This window comes from Protopterus annectens, chromosome 1.part1 (genome assembly GCF_019279795.1).
Source record: "Protopterus annectens isolate FY-2018-M chromosome 1.part1, PAN1.0, whole genome shotgun sequence".
In the NCBI taxonomy this organism is placed as follows: Eukaryota; Metazoa; Chordata; order Ceratodontiformes; family Protopteridae; genus Protopterus; species Protopterus annectens.
Genome location: NC_056726.1, coordinates 1,274,931,630 through 1,274,949,477, shown reverse-complemented (window position 1 = coordinate 1,274,949,477; position 17,848 = coordinate 1,274,931,630). Strand labels below are relative to the sequence as shown.

The 17,848-nt window shown below is 42.2% G+C and overlaps 1 protein-coding gene across 1 annotated transcript in view; it reads left to right on the top strand.

The window, feature by feature from the left end:
- NAT14 (N-acetyltransferase 14 (putative)) overlaps positions 1 to 14,188 on the top strand; it is a 335,493-nt gene extending 321,305 nt beyond the window's left edge. The window contains exon 3 of the mRNA XM_044081541.1: positions 13,108 to 14,188. Coding sequence (XP_043937476.1) covers positions 13,108 to 13,653 — 546 coding nt within the window. The 3' untranslated portion in view covers positions 13,654 to 14,188. The remainder of the gene's footprint in view (positions 1 to 13,107) is intronic.
- Positions 14,189 to 17,848: the final 3,660 nt, after the last annotated feature.

Sequence of the window (17,848 nt, the reverse complement as noted above, 5' to 3'; positions counted from 1 at the left end):
GAGAGTAAAAGGGAGAGTGGGAGAGAGTGGTTGAAGGCAAACTGAAGTATGGTAAGAGGTTGTTACTGAGAGGAAGGAGAGAAAGGAGACTCTGAGATAGAGGTGCCACATGATAGAGACAGAGTAGAGATAGAGGTGCCACATGATAGGAGACAGAGTAGAGAGAGGGAAAAAGTAGTAGATAAGGCTAATGTTTAGTGGTATAGGGTTATGAGAGTGGGAGGGGATGATTCAAGATGAGAGTTAGGAGTATGTGGTAGGGATGGATGAGATTAGGGAGGGGATGAGGTATGTAATGTGGATATAGGGGAGGGGGGAGGAGAGTGTAGTAGTAGGGGTTGTGAAGGAGAACAGGTGTTAATTGATTAAAGTGGCTGATTGGGTAGAGGAAAAGGAGGTGTGTGGTATAGAGAGTATAAATGTAATGAAAGTGGGGCTAGGGGAGTGGAGTGAGCCCAAGCGTAGTGGGCTGGACTCAACCTGGAGATGCAGGACTACAAAATAATCAGTCTGTAAGTTGAATTGTGGTCCATTGTTGTTGTAAATAAGGTCTTCTAATTGTAAAGTCACAGCTTTTAAAAAAAATCACTGTAACAGCAAATCCAGGATCATAGGCTATGGAATGACAGTTTTGGATAGGTGACCAATTTGTTGTCTAATGTAATGGAGAGGTAGAGAGAGGCAGAACAGTTTCCAAGTAAGGGAGGCTGTCTGTATAAGGTAACAGTTAAGGGAAGATTATTTGGGGCGGCTGGTGTTTATTCTGGTGATGTACGAGTGCTGCTAAATTAAGTTACATAAAAAGTAAAATATTCCACATACAAAAGTTTGCACACTTATAGCAACATTGGGGTCTCGGAAGCGTAGCGTGCCTCAGAGGTTCGTCTTATGGTCAGTAAAATAAGGAGCTGCGTTTATACAAGTTAGGTGCAGAAGGAGTTACAGGGTAACTTAATACCCAAGATAAAAAGAAATGGATGTCAGAGGAAAAGGTTAGATAAGATTGGTAAGGTGGTTACACTGGAGATGGTAGAGATCAGACTGCAGGCATTAGCAGTGAAGTAAAACACATCAAAATGTCTGTGTATCTAAACAGTACCATAGGATTATGGATATCAAGTAGGCACAGTTTACAAGTACATTATTAACCAAAAAGAGCAGTGTTCAAATGATGCAAAATCATAGCACATTAATGACCAAACAAATTAGAGTTCAAATATCACTACAAAGCTTACAATCAGACTTCGCAAGAGCTAATTATGTCATAGCAGCAGAAACATTCAACTGTAATTAATAATTTATGCACCGTCAATGGCTTGATAAGTGGGTATCTAAAACATATTAATTCAATCATTAATTCAGCATGTCCATTCCGTTTAGGCCCTAGTACAGTATATCAGTTTCACAGGGAAGAGTTTTACTAGTATTTACCAGTCATCAGATCAAATAGCGACATTGGGACAAATAACATTTATCTATAGAAAGCACTGGAGTTACTTCCAAAGGTGGCTAATCTAAAATACAATCACATTGTTGATCTGTTTATAATGATAAACTATCTTGGCTAATGTAGTTGCTATGTGTAGTGGTGGGGACGCCAATGATACGCCAAGCTATAAATCAAAATACTACAGAAAATGCAACAGGCTAAGATTGCATGAGTATAAAAGTCATAACTAAAAATAAAAGTCTTAGAAAGAACTAGGACATTAAGTAATCTCTCCAATTGTTTATCTATAATTTAAAATATTTTCTGTATCACTCCTGTGAAAGATACAGACAGAATTTCTGAACTTGAAAATAACCCTTTGATTTAATGCAAAGGGCAGAATACTTAATAAGTGATGCTTTTTTGTATTGCATTTTAACAGTATAAAAGTCTCTCATGAACACTGCTAATGGTTTTCCCAATATAAAAATCAGCACAACTCTTGCATGTACTGCAGGCTTAAAAGAGGACATTCTATTTCAGAAGATGGCTTAATTCTAAATGTACTGATACAATACGTTTTGTTATTATTCTTTTCTGAACATCTACAATGAAGCTAACAGGACCGAGTAAAGTAGTATGTTTAACACTAGGTTCACATATGGAATACATTAAATTTGTTCGCAAACTGTGGAAGTTTGTATATTTGTAACAATAATTTGGACAAAAAACATCAGTAATATAAAATGCAAGTCACATTTTAAGGCTATTGAACTCTTGAAAAGTTTGCTAGCTTGTAGGCACATCATACTGTATTTCTGCATTATTATATGTATATTATATGGACATAAAACAAGATGTTCTTCGTGTTTCACTGTTGCAGTCATCACATTTGGGTTATCTGCTTGCAATAGCCCTCAGTCGGCCTGATTATCAAAGTCTTGGGTCCTGCGTCAGTTGCTGTCTCATCTTCCGTGACGTCAGGTAGTCAGGGGTATAAAGCATGCAGCTGACGCCATTACATTAGTAATTAGTAATTGCCGTGCGGTGCCAGAAGCAAATGCAATTCGCAAGTGCAGGTCGGCAGACTCCTGAAATTTTCGTTTTCGAGTTTCAGAACCGAAGTTTTCAACTAAAGCTAGGTACCCCATTGGGGAAACTTTTTCTTGCTCTAAACTGATGTCAGTAAAAGTAAGTAATTGTATTTCTTGTGGAAAGCAAATACTTCATAAATATTTTCATTCGTACTATATTCTTTGCCTAGGCCCTGACCACGACGTACCTCGCTGTCAGTTTTTTGCCTTATTTAAACCACGAACTATTCATTGTTGGTACATTTTCGCTTCTAAATATTTTGGTACTCTCTTCAATTATCCAGATATGTCTTCAGTAAGCTACCCGACTAGCGACATTCCGAAAAAAACACAAAGATAAAGACAGACACAGGCCGCCTGGGTCCAAAGCTACCGATGATGCTTCTCCTAAAGCTAGTCACCAGTTCGCCGGTACTCAGTGAGGCGCTTTCACAGCCCCTGATACCCGCTACTTCAGATTCACAGGCCTCTACTGAGACCCATTCGGAGCCTGGTATGCCATGAGATGCTTCAACTGTGGAACCTGCGGATGTCTCTACCTTGGTTGGGTCCGGAGCCGCTGTGCAGGCACCGGCTTCTGAGGGTGTATTCAGGCCTACTGACTTGAATATTAAGCCTTTTTTAGGCCTAAAACTTGAACCATGCCTAGGAAACCGACGCCCAGACCGCATGGTCAGGCCTCTATGCCTAAAAAAACAAATGATAAGAATAGCTGAAGACCTTATTACTTCAATCAGGGGAAGCCAACCTTCCCCCTCTGAGAGACCTAGGACTGAATTTGCTTATGATGCTTCTGACCAGGATTCTGAAATTTCTGTCTCCTCTGATGACCAGGATTTACCCTTCTCTACCTATGAGGATTCTGATGCAGAGGACTCTATTCCCTCTTTTTCACCCCCAGAGGATTTTTCTTTTGGTGAAATCTTGCATACTCTTAGGGAACATTTTCACTGGGAAAGCCTGATTCTAAAAAAAGGCTTAGAGATTTCTTACTCCTGCCCCAACACAGGCCTTTAGCTGTCCCTCCTGTGCTGGACATTGTTGACGATGCCTTTTCGGAATCTAGCTTGGCCCATGACTCTACCTCCTGATCCCAGAAAACCTGATAGATATTACAGGGTTCCTGATTCTCATAAGTTCCTTTTTAAAAATCCTACTGCGGACCCTGAGACCATTTCACAGGGACCCAAGGCATTAAGGCTACTACTGCCAAAAATCCTACCCCCTCTTATAGAGATTCCAGGGCCCTGGAAAGATGGGGTAAGAAGGTATACACCTCTGCAACCTTGGCCATCAGGGCCTTAAATTGCCAGTTTCATATGTTAAAGTATCAGCAACATATTATTGGATTGCTTAAACAGAAAATGATGTTGATTCCTGATTGTGCTGAAAATAAGGATTTACAGGATTTAATGCATTCTGCTGAACAGGTTGGAAAACATACTTTGCAATGTGGTTGTGATTCACTAGAGGCATCTTGCAGAGCTGCTGTCTCCGTGTCTGTACTTAGAAGGCATGCTTGGCTTAAGGAGCAATCTTTGCCAGATCATGTTAAAACTAAATTGCTTAAATCAGGATCGCCTGGTTGGCGACAAAGCAGAAGTAGTTCTTAAAACGATGGAGGAAGAAGCTAAATCTATGCGAACTGTTAAGATTTCCTACAAGTGCAGCCTCCTAGATTTAGTAGGCATTGGCCCTCAAACAATTGGTTCTTTCCTGCCTCTTCCAGGCCTTCTCGGTTCAAACCCAGAACCAGCAGTACACCCAGGCTTCAGTCCCAGGGTACACATAGGACTAAGCAGTGGGGGGCTCCCACTTCCAAATCAGGGAGTAGTAAGACTCCCCCCTGTGGTAAGCTGTCTCAATGACTTAACTTTAAAACTTCCAAGCACTTCTCAACTGACTGCCCCTTTAGGGGGAAAGATTGCTCTGCAAGCAAAAAACTGGGAACTCAATACCCAGGACAAATGGGGTTTGAACATAGTTTCCCAAGGATACAGATTTCACTTCCACACGCTACCAACCCCAAACGGTTAGCCAGATCTACCCCCAAATCAGTGGGCAGAGGCTCAAAAGCAAGTACTCTCTCTCTCTTAAGATTAAAGGCTATTCAGACTGTACCAGAAGAGGAAAAGGGACAAGGTTTCTAGACTTTACCTGGTACCATGAAAAGACAACTCATGGCGTCCTATCCTGGACCTATCTATCCTAAACATCTTTTTGGTGATTCCAGAATTCAAAATGCTAACTCTTCACCAGTTGCTTCCCATGATAGGCAAATATGCCTGGTTGGCAACACTGGATTTAAAGGAAGTCTACCTGCACATCCCAATCAGGGAATCTTGCAGAAAATACCTGTGCTTCAAAGCAGGCTGCATGCACTATCAGTTATCTGCACTGCCCTTTGGCTTATCTACTGTGCCCAGGGTATTCACAAAGTGCCTAGCTCCAGTCATTGCATTTTGCAAGCAAAGAAATATTCACATATACCTATACCTGGACGATTGTCCTGGCTTTCTGCCTGAATTAGACATACTTCTGAATCCTCTGGCATGTGTGCAAAAGGTGTTAACTTGTCTTGGGTACACCATAAACAAAAATAAATCACATCTGGTACCCTGTCAACATATATTCCTGGGAGCAAGCTTGAACACAACTTCCCAGATGGCTTTCCTTACGCCAGAGAAACATTGATTTGACAACTTACTTCAAACTAGTGACCACAAAAACCCTGCTATCTGCAAGACAAATACTGCAAGCCTTGGGGTTCATGGCCTCATGCATTCTACTAATTCCATATGCAAGACTGCATATGAGGAAACTACAATGGTATCTAAAAAGCCTATGGTGTCAACATTCTCAGGATCTAGAAGCAATGATTCCTATCATACCTTGCCTACGGTTAGAATTCTTTTGCTGGGCAGAGGCCTGCCACCAAAACAAGGGACTACCATTCACTCTACCCCCGCCGCCCAAACCCCAACAACACATGCATCAGAGTATTCATGGGGGGCTCACCTGGCAGGGAAGTGCATTCAGGGTAAATGGAACCCAAGTCAAATGCAGCTGCATATCAATCAAAAAGAAATGTTAGCTGTACAGAATGCTCTGACAGCCTTCAAAGACCACATTCTTCCAGGACAATTAATGGTAAAGACGACCAACACCACTGTTATGTTGTACATAAACAAGCTGGGGGTACCCATTCTTACCCCCTCTGCAGACTAGCCATGGCTCTATGGAACACAGCCTTGAGCTACCAAGTGCATCTACAGGCTCAGTTCCTGCCAGGAAAACTAAATACACTGGCAGACGAACTAAGCAGAAATGTCATGGACCCACATGAGTGGAAACTGGAACCAAAGATTTTCAACATGTTGATCAACAAATGGGGGCTCCTGGATATAGACCCGTTTTCCTCCCCCCAGAACTACCAATTTGACAAATTCTGTACAAAGACTCCCCACAAACAAGCTTGGAAAGTGGATGCTCTGTCCTTCAGCTGGAAACATCTATCAGTTTATGCCTTTCCTCCTCTGGTTCTCTTCTCCAAAGTGCTACTAAAGATCAAACAGGACAAACCAAGGATGATACTGATTGCACCAAACTGGCCACGCCAAAACTGGTACCCCCTCTTGCGCAATGTGTCCCAGCTGGCCCCATGGCACCTACCTCAGACCCCTACCCTGCTGTCTCAGCAGGAGAGCCAGATTCTGCACCCCCAGCTTCAAACCCTGAATCTGGCAGCCTGGCTAATTACCTAATCCCTCCATTACCATCCCTCAATAAACAAGTGTTGGATGTCATTTTGGAGGCAAGGAGGCCTAGTACTAGAAAGTCTTATGCTGAAAAATGGAAAAGATTCTGTGCCTGGAACCAAACTCAAGGGATGGCCACAACAGCACCCAGTTTCTCAGTTCTTCAATACTTAACTGAGATGCTTCACAAGGGCCTTTCCTTTTCCTCCATCAAAATTCACCCCTCAGCCATTTCAGCTCATTACAACACAGAAGCACCCCTTTATTCTCACCCACTGCTCAAGCAGTTCCTCAGAGGGGCCAAAAACTTAAGGCCACCCAGGAGTGCCCCAACTACAGCCTGGGACCTTAATTTTGTATTGGAAAAGCTCACCCTTCCACCTTTTGAGCCAGCTGCAACTGCAGAGTTAAAATTCCTTTCTTGGAAAACAGCTTTCCTTTTAGCAATCACTTCAGCAAGAAGGGTATCTGAATTGCAGGCCCTTATGGCAGCGGAGCCTTTCATCATCTTTCATGCAGACAGGCTGTCCATCAGGACCCTATCCCTCTTTCATGCCCAAGGTGGTATCCAGTGTGGCTCTTAATCAGTCCATTTTTCATTTGCAACCTTTTTTTCTAATTCACAGAACAAAGGGGAATGGATACTACATTCCTTAGATGTGCACAGACAACTTAGATATTACTTGGACAGGACTAAACCTCAAAGGAAATCTGAACAACTGCTGGTGGCATTTGCTGCAGGGGCAGAGGGGAAGGCTATTTCAAAGCAAACCATTTCTAAATGGATAAGGCCATTGCATTCATTTCTGCTATAAGCACCATGGAAAACCTATCCCACAGGGGATTAGACCCCATTCAACCAGGGATGCATCTACCACTACAGCCTTTCTCAGAGACATCCTAGAAGCTGCTACCTGGAGTTCTGTACATACTTTCACCAAGCATTACCATTTGCCAATTTTCTCTAAATCCAGAGCTGGCTTTGTCACTGCAGTCTTGCAGGGCCTTGTAGCTGGTCCTAATGCTATCTAAATTCCTCCTCCCATCCTTAGCTTTGGGAATCTACCCAAATGTGATGACTGCAACAGTGAAACACGAAGAACATAGTACAGTTGTGCACACTTACCATAAATGTAGATGTTTGAGTGTATTCACTGTTGCAGTCCTGGTTACCCTCCCTCCAGCCCCCTGACTTCCTTTGGCTATACCTGTATTCTCCTTTACTATACTTAAAAGCTTTTTGGTGTATTTGCTTTTTTGTTGGAGGCATAACCTTATATATATATGGTTTTGGCGTCTTTTCAGGCTTGTTGGCTGTTGGTGAAGCACCCACCAAGAGGAGAAAACGCTGAGAGAAGAAAGGAGCCACTTTTGAGACTTTAAGTATTTTTCCCCTGTTTATTTGTTAAGTTTTTCTGCATAGCCGCCTATTTTGAGCATTTTCTGGCTTGTTAAATTTGATTTCTGCATTAGTAACTGTATTTAGAGCACAACCTAGAGCTGTTTACTGAATTTCCTGTTTGCACTTATTTTTAAAATCGTTTTTTTCTCAAAACTTGCATTTTATCTGTCTTTGGCCTAGCACTCTTGTGTGGGGTCATTTACTGCACTGTTATAACTTGTTGATACTTGTTAACCTCTGCTATCTCTGAAAAAACAAAAAAAATCTTGCTTTTTTCCCACTTTTCTGAGATTTAAAAAAGTTCAGTTATAGGCTTGCTGTTCTTGAACTGTTTGTAAGTTTCTGTGAGGCCATTTTGTGCTTGGGCTAAAGGAAAGACTCTCTGTTGATCAGTGGCAGTGAAAAACATTGAGCAGCCTGCCTGCCCCTGTGGGAGTGGTTACTGACTTGAAACTGTAGTTTTATTGGCCATTCTGGGTCAATTCCAAAACTCCTTCATCTTCCTCTCTTAAAACCCTCTTTTGCGCGGTTTTGCTGCTTTTGAGCATAGCTAACAGCGGCGCTGCCTAATTGGGTTTAAACTATTCCTGGCTCCACAAAGTCTGCTCTTCACTTTTTCCCTTAGAACTGCTCTATCTCTCAATTTAAACACCATATTCTCATTCTGAGGCCCTTCACTGGTCCAATTAAGTAATCCTACAAGTTAGCACTATTAAACCATAAGCACTACTTACTCTTATACTCTCTACGATTACCCTGTCCTCTATTGGTCCGTCTTAAATTCAGTTTCTCTATTACTCTAGCATGTCCAAAGGTCAGTCAATGGTTTCCTCTCCAGTCCAGCTGGTGAATCTGGGAATTTTGAGGCAATGTTACAACTGTCTCATGTACACGGACAACCCTCTCCTCCTCCAGACAGGTTCAAATATATGTGAGAGATGCAACTATTTAGCCAAACTGGAGGCTGAGCTCTCTCATCTCAAAACTGGTGTAACCAGTCAGGAGGAGAAGGTAACCTCACACAACACAATTCCAGTATCACATAGTCCCACATCAGCGAACCAAACACATAAATACACAAAAACATACTCGGAGGCTCTAAATAAAAATCTACCTAAGCAACAGAGACCTCCAAAGCAGACATCCAAGCAAACGCTACCTCAAAACAAAACACACACAACACATAACCCACAAAGTCAGTGTGCCAAGCAGCCACAGCCCTTAAGGCTGAATAACACACCTGATACTCTTATTATAGGTGACTCTATTGTCAGACACACTGACGTCCCGCTCACCAGGCTGAATAAAGAGAAGGTCACAGTGAGCTGCCTGTCTGGTGCTAGGATCCGACACATAATGCAAGCACTCAGGTCACTCCAAAGCAAATACAAATATGACTCAGTCATTGTACATGCTGGTGTGAATGACCTGAGACGCACCTCCCTGGACTACATGAAAAGAGACATAGAGGAGCTCTCTGATCATGTAGCCCAGGCTGGTATGACCCTGACCTTGAGCAGCATCTTACCCTCACCTAGAATGATGCCACAGTACAAAGACAAAATGATCGATTTTAACAATTGGCTAAAATTTTGATGTCATTCAAAGGGGATCCAGTGTCTGTCAGCCTGGGATGACATGCTCGACAAGCCACGTTGTTTCGCTAGGGACGGCTTGCACCTGTCACCACTGGGCTTTCGGATATTGGCAAAGGCTCTTGCCACCCCCATAGTGCCTTTTTAGGCAAGGCTCAAAAGTCAAACCCACCCCCATAGACAGCACAAGGAACAAGAAACTAAGGGTAATGCTGCTAAACGCCAGAAGTCTTAACCTCAAGATGCACGCACTCGAAGCTCTCCTCAGTATGGAGAACATCGATATCTGTGCAGTGACAGAAACCTGGTTCAAGGCTCCAGAGAGCACCCCAGCACTACCAGGCTATACCTCATATCATGCTTTTCGGCCCCAAAACCCGGACCGAACCACAAAAGGAGGGGGAGTCTCCATATTTATCAAGGATATCCACACCTCCAGGTTAGTGGCTTTGCACGGCATCGGAGACCATCCATGTGCAACTAACAGTGGGCAAGACTACTTTTCAGTTTATAGCATCCTACAGACCACCCTCTCAAAGTCAGGAATCCCATTCAGCTTTCCTGAAAACATTGGAGAACATGAAGATCTCTCCTAACACCATTATATTGGGCGACTTCAACTACCCAAACATTGACTGGAAGCACTACTCAAGCCCCAGCACCTTAGCCCAAAGATTCCTGGAAATTATAAACTCAAATGCTATGGAACAACTAGTCACCACTCCCACAAGAGGGGACAACATACTAGACCTGATCATTACCAACATGGGGACTCTATGCTCCACACCAGAAGTATATCCCTCATTGGTAAGATCAGACCATAAATTAATTTCACTGGATGTCCACATCCCGACCCCACCCCAGCCCAGAAAACCACAGTGAAAAACTTCTCAAAAGCGAACTTCTCACTTCTCAAAACCGAAGTGGAATCCTTCAAGGCCCCAGGGCCAGTGGAAACTACAGCCCAAACTGCAGAATCCTATATAAATGCATTCTACGGACATCTCCAGGAATGCATGGATCATGCTATCCCAAACAAAACCAAGACCCAATCATCCAAAGGCAGGCGGCCAGTCTGGTGGACCCCTGCCATAAATAAACTGTACAACAGAAGGAGGAAGCTACTACATGATAGAGCAAAATCCCTAATAGGGAAAGCATCTCTGATCAGTACTAGCAAAAAATTACGATCCCTCATAAAATCCTCCAAGGCCAGCTTCGAGAGAAAAATTGCATAGGACACCAAAGACAATCATAAGGCTTTTTTCAGTTATGTTAGAAACCTGGGATGCAACTCCCAGACTTGTTCTGAGTTGATTCTAAACGACAAAAAATACACTGAACCCACAGACATCGCCAATATCCTGGCAGACAGGTTCAGTGCAAACTTCTCCACCCCTCCCCTCCAAAAGAGCAAGTATCTATCCCGGCAGAGGGCTGCCTCCCAAACATCTCACATGCTCAGGTGACGGCTGCCCTCTCCAAAGCAAAAAACACTGTTTCCATGGGACCAGATGGCGTCCCAGGTTGCGTCCTACATGAACTACAAGAGGAACTAATCCTCAAATAAAACAGCTATACAATCTCAGCCTCACTACAGGATATGTGCCCACAGAATGGCGTACAGCAACAGTGGTCCCACTCCACAAAGGTGGAGCCTCTACTGACCCTGGAAACTATCGCCCCATAAGCCTGACTAGCTTAGTCTGCAAGGCTATGGAGAGGATCATCATGGAGCTCATAAACAAAGACATTGGGGACCTACAGACACTAGATCCTACCCAGTTCGGCTTTGTCAAGGGCAGATCCTGCCTTTTGAACCTGGTTGACTTCTTTGAAACAGTCACCAAAGCCATAGATGAAGGGAAGGTAGTCCACACAGCCTATCTGGACCTTGCAAAGGCATTTGACACAATACCCCACTCGGGCATCATAGATAAGCTATCCAGCTTAAATATAAACCCCTATGTCACAAGATAGGTCACAAACTGGCTCAAAGACAGAACCCACAGAGTGAGAGATGCTGGAGCCATGTCAGACTCGAAACCGGTCACAAGTGGCATCCCACAGGGTTCTGTCCTGGGACCACTCTTGTTCGGTATATACTTTTCCGAGGTACAGGCAAACATGGGAGGACTATGGCTCACCAAGTTCGCAGACGACTGCAAACTGGGCACCATAATCAACTCTCCAGCTGACACAAACATCCTTCAAAAAGGTCTCACAGAGACAGATAACTGGTGCCAGCGCCATGGTTTAAAGCTAAATGCCAAAAAATGTATAGTCATACCCTTTGACAAAAACAATGTGCCCACAAATTACCACATAGGCGGAAACCCATTAAGTACAGAGAAAGTTATTAGGGACCTGGGGACCCAAGTTGATAGCAATCTCTCCTTTGAAAACCACATTGCCAAAGTGGTTAGAAAGACCTTCTACATAGCCCACCTCATCATGAAGGGTTTCACATCTAGATCAAGAGAGATAATTGTGCCCCTTTATTCATCCCTCATCAGGCCCATCATATAATACAATGCCCCTTTTGGGATGTACCTTACCCGACACCTGCAGCAATTAGAAAGACCCCAAAAGTATCTCACCAAGAGGATCAAGGGTCTCAAACAGATGCCATATGCTGCTCGGTTAAAAAAACTCCAGCTCTACTCAGTTGCATACCGCCTACTTCGAGGCGATCTATGCCCGACATACAAAGCTATGTCAAATCCAGAATTAATGGACATGCTCCACCTCAGTAAATCTAAATCCCTTAGAGCCACACGCTCGAGGGACTTGAACCTCAGCACAGAAATAAATAGAACTTGCTGGAGGGACAGGTTCATAACCCAGAGGCTCCCTTCGCTCTGGAATAGAATTCCAGTTCATGTGAGGCAGAGCACCTCACTGAATCTCTTCAAGAAGAATCTTGATAAGTGGATGGGGATCGTAGGTTTGTCCCAGGGATTACTCCCGTGTCACTATTAGACAGAGGCACAGTAAACTAAACCTTAAAAAGGGCACAGTATACTCAAATCAAGGGGTGGCGTAAGCCATACAGAATCGGGCTAGGCTTATAATTGCCCCAGGGCAGATAGCCTAGTATGAACCTATGAACCTATATATATATATATATATATATATATATGAATATATATATATATATATATATATATATATGAATATATATATATATGTATATATATATATAAGTATAGATATATATATATATATATTTAATTGCTTCCCATTAAGGGGGGCAGCTGACATCTGGGGCAAGAAAAACTGATGTAATGGCGTTGGCTGCATGCTTTATATCCCTGACTACCTGATGTCATGGAAGATGAGAGAGCAACCGATGCAGGACCCAAGACTTTGATAATCAGGCCGACTGAGGACTACTGCAAGCAGATAACCCAAATGTGATGACTGCAACAGTGAATACACTCAAACATCTACATTTATGGTAAGTGTACACAACTGTACTTTTGTTGTGTTTTTTTAAATACAAGACTAGAAACAAGGTTTCAGAATTGATTTTTTTTTATTATTAATGCAGTGTAGAAAAACCTACTCTTTGGCTGACCTGGCAGAACCCATAAACTTTTGTTTTTAATTCCTGTGTTTAAATCTTGAGAGCATTTATAGTGATTAAATTCCATTGCATATGTTCGGAAAACTGAAATGTATTGAAAGCATGCTCTGCACATACTGTATAATTTATAAGAGCATTTTCTTTCATTTAAATAGTTCGAGAGTATGATTTGGCCAAAAGCTTACATTCTTATTATCTGTCGTTTGCTTTCATCGTTCTAACATTATTGTTTCTCCATAGGATGGATTCAGGGATACAGAAAATCGACTAATCTTGCACATCATAACTCGACCTCTCGCACTCTTGTGCATGGCAGTAGTAAGCAGTGCCTTGCGTTTCCTGATAAACTCCTTCATTGCTGCTCTTCTTGTTCCTGTTCTCCTTGCTGTGATTGGTCTCAAACTGTTGCTATGGAGATCGCAGGACCTCCGGCGCCTTTATTCATACTACAGTGCAGCTGGTCGAAAAATATGGGTGGTATTTTATGATGAAGATGATCTTTGTGGATGCATAGCCATGGATCCTAAAGATGACGGTGAAACTGTGGAGCTGAAGAGAATGTCTGTGAGCCGCTGGTACCGTCGCTCTGGCATTGGCACTTTCCTACTCAAATTTTTTGAGAACAGTGCCCGGAGGATGGGCTTTCGTAGAGTTATACTTTATACATCTGTGGTTACAAAAGCAGCCATAGCACTCTATACAAATAATGGGTACAGTGTTTCAGGTGGTGTTAGCTGGCTTGGATATACCGTTGTTGAGAAGTATACAAAAGAGCTGAAAATATGAACATGAGTGACTGAGAGTTTCAGTTCTGTTTCCCCATTATTATTAGTATTGTTAATTATTATTGTTTTCTTGAAATTGACATACGAAAGTCTGAACAGAATGCTAAACCATTTTAAACTACACATGTAGATTATATACATGTTTTTATTTATGTAGTTTGTCTAAATCTGACAAGAAACATTAATATTGGATGCCTGTTTATGATTCAGTGTGTACAGGTAAAGGTTGCGTTTTCAGGGATGTGTCATGGAACTGTTCTGATGAGACTTTCATTCAGTGTGTGCAGGCAAAGGTTGTGGGATTTCGTGTCCCATTCTTTAGAATCCTAACATGTTTACAGTATGTTGCCTTATCTGCCAGATATTATATTATCATCTGTAGTACTTGAGAAAGATAACATGTCATTTATTGTACAGATCTTTGGGAAATATAAAATTTTGAGTTGTGACCTCTTGAATAAAAATACGCCTCTACCATAATGCAGTGCATTTCACATGGCACTTGTCAAATTATAAATCAAGCATGTACCTCTCAACTGTCCAGATTTTTGCCTCATGTTTTTTTGTCTGTTCCTCATGAAATTTGTGGTTCTCTGGCAAATCACTTGCTGTTGAAGTCACTAAATAATGACACGCATTGGAGTTTCAGACTTTATATCAGAATGCATCCTACATAAAGTCTGTTATTATAGCAACTTTCTAAGTTTATAAGAGCAATATTTAAAACCTGTCCCTATTTTTGGACCTTGGTCCCCCCAATATTTTAGGCTTTGTCCAGATTTCTTGAGTTAAGAGGTTGAGAGGTATGATCAGACACTATGCCACAGTGAATAAACACCAGTTAGTAGTGAGGTGCATATAAATTCCTGTTTTAACAAATGTAAATGGCCTTGCTAAGACTGCCTGTTTTCCCCCCAGTATGCCTTACAAAAAACAATAAGTCTAATAAGTCTTTCCAGTGTCTGTATTCAGAGACTCTATAACTGTTTATAAATGAATGGATCTTTTCTTAATATTACAAAAATCATTTAATTGTATACATTTCTTAACATTTTAGTAGGACTGTTGTATAAGCAGACCTGATGTACAGTGGTCTGACTGTTGCATTAAGTTAGACTTGCACAAGAAACAACTCTTTCAGCTTTAGCTATTGGAATGATGTGGCAGTTCTACATAATTTGCAGAGTGTCTTGGAAAGAAAATCAGTGCAGGTATTTCTGATTCTCAGATATTACTCTCATGTGTTCTGTAAGGCAGTTGGTTTAGACACTTGTGTTTTTCTTTCATTTGTCTGTATATAATCACGTGATCACTACACCGATAATAAGCCTGCTGAAGTACAAGCATGATATGCTTTAGAAAGGTGGGTCTTTTGTTTTATTTCGGATATAAAGACTAATTTATACCAAATATTTTAAACTGCAGAATGAAATTGGGTTACCAAATAAACTTGTCAGTTTCGTTTGAAGTAAAGATCATACCTGACACCCCCACAGGAGCAAAAAAAATGAAACATTTCTCCAAAGCAAACTATAGCCTACTAAGCGATGGTATAAAAAGTTTCATAGCCCCTGCTAACACAGCCAACAATGATTCCTATGCAAAAGACTACGCAAATGCTCTATATAGCCACTTAAACAAATGTACTGAATCAGCTGTACCTGACAGGACCAAAACTTGGTCCTCCCAAAAAAAAAAAAAAACAAGCCACCCTGGTGGACTGTAAGTGTAAATAAGTTATATAACAAAAGAAAGAAACTGATATCTAAGAACGAGGGAACTTGTTGAACAGAGGAAGAATATACCCTCCTCAGCTTGAACAAGCTAATCAGATACCTTGTAAAGTCCTCTAAGGCTAGCTATACGACAAATTAGCATCCCTAGCTAAAGACAACCATAAGGCATTCTTTAGCTATGTCTGAAACCTAAAAGGGAATGCCCAGCTTTGTGTCGAACTTATAGTGGATGGTACCACTCACACTGAACCTGAGGAAATTGCCAACCTGCTGGCTGACAGATTTGACAATAACTTTACCCTCCTGTCCCCACCAGCCATACCTCAAACCATTCCTGAAACCAGTCCTCTACTGAGCATCTCCAAAGAACAGGTCATACTCTCCCAGGTCAAAAACACAGCTTCTGTGGGATCGGATAACATCCCAGGTTGCTTACTTAGTCTAAAACAAGACCTAATGAAATGACTTGGCGCACTCTTTAACCATAGCCTGAGCACTGGCTTTGTTCCAGCAGAGTGGAGAACAGCAACAGTAATCCCCTTGCACAAAGTGGGTCCATCAACCGACCCAGGAAATTATTGGCCCATAAGCCTAACCAGCCTTATCTGCAAGGCCATGAAAAGAATCATCATAGACCTTATCAACAAGGACACAGGCAACCTTCGAACTGTTGACCCGTCCCAGTTTGGTTTTGTCAGTGGTAGATAGTGCTTATTAAACCTGGTGGACTTCTTTGAGAAGGCAGAGCAGCGCATACCGCTTATCTTGATTTAGTCAAGGCTTTTGACACAATCCCCCACTCAGGGATCATTGAGATACTCTCTCAGCTCGGGATTAATCCATACGTCACTAGATAGGTAACCAACTTGCTCACCGACAGAACGCACACAAAGTTGGGGAGTCCACCTCCACCAGTAGACCAGTTACCCGTGGGGTAACACAAGGATCTGTGCTGGGCCCTGTACTGTTTAGAATCTATTTCTCTGTGGTCCAGGTGAAAGTAATGGACTTTGGCTTACTAAGTTTGCAGATGACTGCAAACTGGGCACAAACATTGAGTCCCCCAATGATGTAAACATATTACTGAAGGGGCTGATGAAGGCACATGATTGGTGCCAAAGTTATGGACTAAAACTAAATGCAAAAAAATGCCTTATTATCCCCTTTGGCAAATAAGTAGCCCCTGCTAATTATGATAGAGATAGTGCCCCTCTAAACTCAGACCCAGTGGTGTGAGACTTGGGATCACAGGTTGATAGCAATCTAAACTTCGATCACCATGTATCTATAGTGGTAAGGAAAGGCTTCTACATTGTGCATCTCATAAATAAGGGCAATGCATCCAAGACTAAGGAGGTTATAACGCCACTGTACGTGACCCTTATCAGACCACTGAGTACAGTGCTTCCTTCTGTATGTATCTCCCCAGGCACCTGCAGCAACTGGAGAGACCACAGAGGATTTTAACCAAGAGAATCCTGGCCCTCTAAAATGTGACTTACATGAAAGGACTGAAAGCCCTGTCACTTTTCTCTGTATCATACAGGCTGCTGAGAGGCAACCTGTGCCTGGCCTACAGAGCAGTCTTTGACTCCGCCCTAATGGAAATGCTGCACATCCGCAAATGAAGTGAGACAAGAGTCACTCACTCCATTGATCTCAGACTGGCCTGTGACATTAAAAAAAAACATGTTGGGGAGACAGATGAATCTCCCAGAGATTTCCACTCCTCTGGAATAAGCAGAGCTCCTCAATGACCCTATTTAAGCTTAACCTTGGCAATTGGATTGGTGACAATAAATTCACCCCGGGGGTAGCACCTATGTCCCTCATGGGCAAGGATAGTTAGTGCTGATCATAAAATTGCTTTGCTAACAAATACCGTCTAACTGTGGTTAATTAGGGTACACAAGTTTTTTTTTACATGGCTAGGCTTGTAAAGGCCCTAGAGCCATTAGTCTAGTAACCTCCTGTAAACCTATGAATAAGCGTCTTTCTTGTTTTAATATGTTCATCTTCATTTTTATTTAAAAAAATAATGATCCAGTGTTGTCTGATCCATCTGGCTTCAACCTGTGGTTCTTCATATCTGGCTCAGATCCAACACCAGCCAGTTACATCAGATTTCAAACTCACTTGACTCTTCCTCCTTTATACATAAGTCCCCGCTCCTCACCCTAATCCTCAGATGTAGCATGCTGCCATGTTGGTCAGCAGCTCGATCTTGGCTCCGCTTGTTATATCCTTTGCAGGTATCCCAGCATAGTGTATTTTGGTGAGAATTTTACTTCCGTTACCCTGTTTGTGTAGTTATTTTATTGTCTGTGTGTGTTGGGTAGATAGGTACTTAAGTAGGTAGGTAGGTTTGACTGTGTCTTTATCGGTCTATGTCATCCATTAGGATTTCCCACCTTCTGGTGGGTCTGTTTTTCACTTCTTTGTGTTAATGTTAGCTAAGTG